This window comes from Dryas octopetala, chromosome 2, assembly GCF_963921425.1.
Source record: "Dryas octopetala chromosome 2, drDryOcto1.1, whole genome shotgun sequence".
Lineage (NCBI taxonomy): Eukaryota > Viridiplantae > Streptophyta > Magnoliopsida > Rosales > Rosaceae > Dryas > Dryas octopetala.
The window spans coordinates 16,110,065-16,114,402 of NC_141367.1; the positions used below are offsets into that span (position 1 = coordinate 16,110,065).

Genomic DNA, 4,338 nt, shown 5'->3' on the forward strand with positions numbered 1-4,338 from the left:
GAATACCACATGACTTTTAGAGACTCTTTACACTCGTTAATTGAATACCATACATTTTTTATAGACTAACTTTGTACTGAATACACCCAATTTAGAGTCAAAATTATTTTTTTTTGAAGTCCATAAACTCCATATTAAATACACACCCAGCCTTACCCTTTACAAATTTCCATAAACAAGAAATTAAAAAGACATTTGTAGGAATATTATTTTTATGCGATCACTAAACAACAATTGTAGATGTTATTGACTACCAGTAACATAGGCCGGTCAATCGATGGCCTTGCCAATCAATCATCAACTTAAAATGGACCAGATCGATTGTAAGCATGTGGAGTGTTTTCTCATTTACGTGTCCAATTTGGACTAATATGTTGTTAATTAGACCCTACAAATTCCATATACGAAAGTGATTTTGAATTTTCCAGGGAAAAGACCTCTATCATCTAGCTACAAAATCATGGAGAAACCAACAGTTTCTGCTATATTGTTGATGCTGTACTTATGTGTCTTTCATCACTGCCAATCCGAGGTATACTCGTTCACCACTTCATCCGATCATGGTAAATTACTTTATCCTTAACTTATGTATCTTAAAGTCACTAGTTCTTGAAAATAATTTCATGAAAAATAAATTTAAAAAATGCAAAATAGCTAGATAAAACCATATAATAGATTTCTCTAATGTGACCATTTTATGATTTTTTTTATTTATTAATTTTTTGGTCATTTGTGACATGACTCAACATTTTAAGGTATATGATTTTATACTTTACGTTACATTTTAGGGTAAAGAATCATCTTTCGAGGTTATATTTTAGGTTTTAACTCTCAAATTTTGGGCGATGAGTTAAAACCTAAAATCTAATGGAGTAACTGGACCTCAAAATAATGAGAGTTAAAATCGAGCAACAAGTCTCAATTGACGATTTATACTCTAAAATATTAAAGCCTACTAAGAATAAAATCAAAGTTGAAAGAAAGCCATAAAAGATATGTGTCAATTCTTTAACTAAAGAACGAATATCCTGCAGAGAGAGATTATTTTTGTATTTAGCTTTTCAAAAAAAAAAAAAAAAACTTGCTAAGATACGCAACAAAGTAGTTGTGCAATTATGATAACCAAGAATTACTTCATATTTACTTATCTTTTATTCATCTTTCCATATTTGTCAGATTTTAGCTACATGAAATTTGTGTATAATGCCACTGATCTACCGATAGAAGAAATATATGACTACATTATAGTTGGAGGGGGCACAGCAGGCTGCCCATTGGCGGCAACTTTATCAGCAAACTACTCGGTTCTCGTGGTAGAAAAGGGCAGCGTTCCTAGTGCATATCCAAACGTGTTGCGTAAAGAAGGCTTTGTGACGAATCTCCAGCTAGAAGATGATGGTAAGACACCAGCTGAGAGGTTCTGGTCGGAAGAAGGTGTTCCCATTATAAGAGGTAGGGTCCTTGGTGGGTCAAGCATGATCAATGCTGGTTTATACTCCAGAGCCGACAAGCAATTCTACCAGGAATCGGGAATTGAGTGGGACATGGATTTGGTTGATAAGGCTTATAATTGGGTCGAAAACACTCTCGTGTCTCGCCCAAATTTGACGCGAAATAATTGGCAATCTGTTTTGAAAGAAGCATTGTTGGAGGCTGGTGTTGGTCCTGACAATGGATTTAATTTGGACCACGTTCAAGGAAGTAAAGTCACAGGTTCAATTTTTGACAATCTTGGAAGGAGACATGGATCAGTGGAACTTCTTAATAAAGGAGAGCCAAAGAACTTGCAAGTTGCAGTTCAAGCCACAGTAGAGAGGATCATCTTCTCTTCCAATGCATCCAGTATGCTACATCTATAATAATTTTGTACAATTACATATGTTTCATTCAAATATAGTTGGATATATACTAATTATAACTTGCTCTCTAATGTAGGTTTGTCGGCAATAGGAATCATATATAGTGATTCTAATGGGAGGTCTCATCGGGCTTTTGTACGTGGTAAGGGAGAGGTTATATTAAGTGCTGGAGCAATTGGAAGCCCTCAACTTCTACTACTTAGTGGTGTTGGCCCAGAGTCCTACCTATCATCTCTCAAAATCCCAGTTGTTAGCCCTCAACCTTACATTGGACAGTTTATGTATGACAATCCTCGTAATTTCATCAACATTTTGCTTCCATTTCCAATGGAGTCCTCAATTCCAAAGATTGTTGGCATCACAAGTGAAAACTACATAGAGACTATCTCAGGCATCCCATTTTCCACTCCACCCTTTAGTTTTTTTTCTGATCCATCTAATCCTAAAGAGGTAAATTCTAGTTTCGCACATATTTGTAGCAAATTCCGAAGACCCTTGTCTCATGGTTCTCTAAAGCTGCAATCATCCTCCGATGTGAGAGTCGGTCCAAAGGTCAGCTTCAACTACTTTTCACATCCAATGGACCTTGCTCATTGTGTCAGTGGGGTGAGGATAATGTCTGATCTATTAAAGACAAACACATTGAAACCATTTAAGGCTGAAGCTTTGCCGGGTATAGAAGGTTTCAACTTGTTTGGACCATCTTTACCAATGAACCAAACAGATAATGCTTCCTACGAAACATATTGTCGAAGTACATTAGCCACATTTTGGCATTACCATGGCGGATGCCTTGTGGGAAAGGTGGTTGATAGTCATTTGCGGTTCGTTGGAATCAACTCATTACGTGTTGTTGATGGATCCACATTTAATTTGTCACCAGGGACCAATCCTCAGGCCACCCTTATGATGTTTGGAAGGTATGTTATATACACATAAATAAAGCCACAATAAATTCTCTATAATCATTGGTTTCATGGCTGGCTTGATTAATGTAAAGAAATCGATGACATATTGTGGTTTTTCGCGTCTAATTTCTTTGTCGATCTGGACAGGTATATTGGCCTTAAGATGCTGCAAGAGAGATGAGAAGCTTGCAAGGGATGCTTTTCATAATTCAAAATTTCAAGCATAAGTCAAATATATTTAATAAGTCATGCAATGGTGGATTATTGTAATCCATACCAAGTGAAGGGTTATCTTTACTTCTCAGAAAATTAATAAGTACATGAGCTCGAGCTCTAAACCAATAATAAAGTTTTTTTTTTTTGGCCACTCAATAATAAAGTTATAGGTTTCTACTGAACCAAGCCAATCGATATCTCTAATCATATTGGATTTGTTGGCCGGTTACTTCGATTTGGGCTTGGTCCAATGTTGTGTTTCCTCATACAATGTACGTTTAAGTCAAAAATAAAGTTTCTAGTATTTTCTATTTAACTTTTTTTTTAAATTAATTAACTGTTGTTTATGAGATTTGAATTCAAGATCTTCCCTAACAAAGAGAAACCGGGAATCATCTACTAGACCAAATAGTGTTTCTAGAATTTTTTATTTAAACTTGGGCTTGATAATTAATAACAAGGGGCTTCTTTTTATGAGCACATGGGTCGTCAGAACCTGATTCAAACCCGGATACTATACAATAATAAACGATGCTCAAACAATAAACGATGCTCAAACAGAAAAAGTTATGGACCGGGCCAAAATAAAAATATTATGGGGCGACCGTGTTGAATATTGACTCTTGTTGGCCAACACCGGTTACACGGTTACACCTCCTCCCTTCAAACGAAAGAGGCTAATGCAATTCAAGCACTTCTATGGGTGTGATCAGGGAAGAAGAAGAAGAAGAAGAAAAAGGGAAAAGAAATGGCTATGGGTGTGATCAAACAACAAGTAGAATTTGGGTTTATGCAATTTTTGTTTACTGCAAATGGATTTTGGGTTTATTGCATAATTTTGGATTTTGTGTGTGAATTGCAAGCCAAATGCATGAAGAAGAAAAAGAAGAAAACAAGAACAAGAAGAAGAAAGAAAAAAAATTGTGGGGGCTGTTATTTTTCTTTGTTGATCGATCGATCTGCAGAAGGGGTTGGGGTCTTGGGGAAGAAGAAGAAAAGGAAATGAGGGGGGTGCGATCTTGTTTTTTAATTTTTATGTTTTTTGGTTGATTTTTTTATTTTTAATTTAATTATTGGCTGCGTTGACTATAGTAGAGGGCGAAAATACCAATTTGCCCTCATAAAATGGCACATGGAGCGCACATGATGCATTTTAATGGCCAAATGGGCCAAACATAAAAGAATGGACCAATTTGGACCAAGAAATTGAATTCGAGGATCACTGTGATACGAAAATTAATTCGTATATCAATTTGGGAAATAAGAGAAAGTTCGTGGATCAATGGTGCATTTTTCTCAATTTCATAAATTATGTTTTGGTCAATAGCCCTATGGCCCCAGCCAATTACTAGTTT

At 35.9% G+C, this 4,338-nt stretch overlaps 1 protein-coding gene across 1 annotated transcript; it reads left to right on the top strand.

Annotated features, from left to right (window-relative positions):
• The first annotated feature begins 460 nt into the window (after positions 1 to 460).
• On the top strand, positions 461 to 3,114 carry LOC147293464 ((R)-mandelonitrile lyase 3-like). Its single transcript, XM_086231790.1, has 4 exons — positions 461 to 563; positions 1,177 to 1,842; positions 1,936 to 2,779; positions 2,915 to 3,114. Exons 1-4 carry the CDS (start codon positions 461 to 463, stop codon positions 2,946 to 2,948), a joined length of 1,647 nt encoding a protein of 548 aa, XP_086087916.1. The 3' UTR covers positions 2,949 to 3,114.
• Positions 3,115 to 4,338: the final 1,224 nt, after the last annotated feature.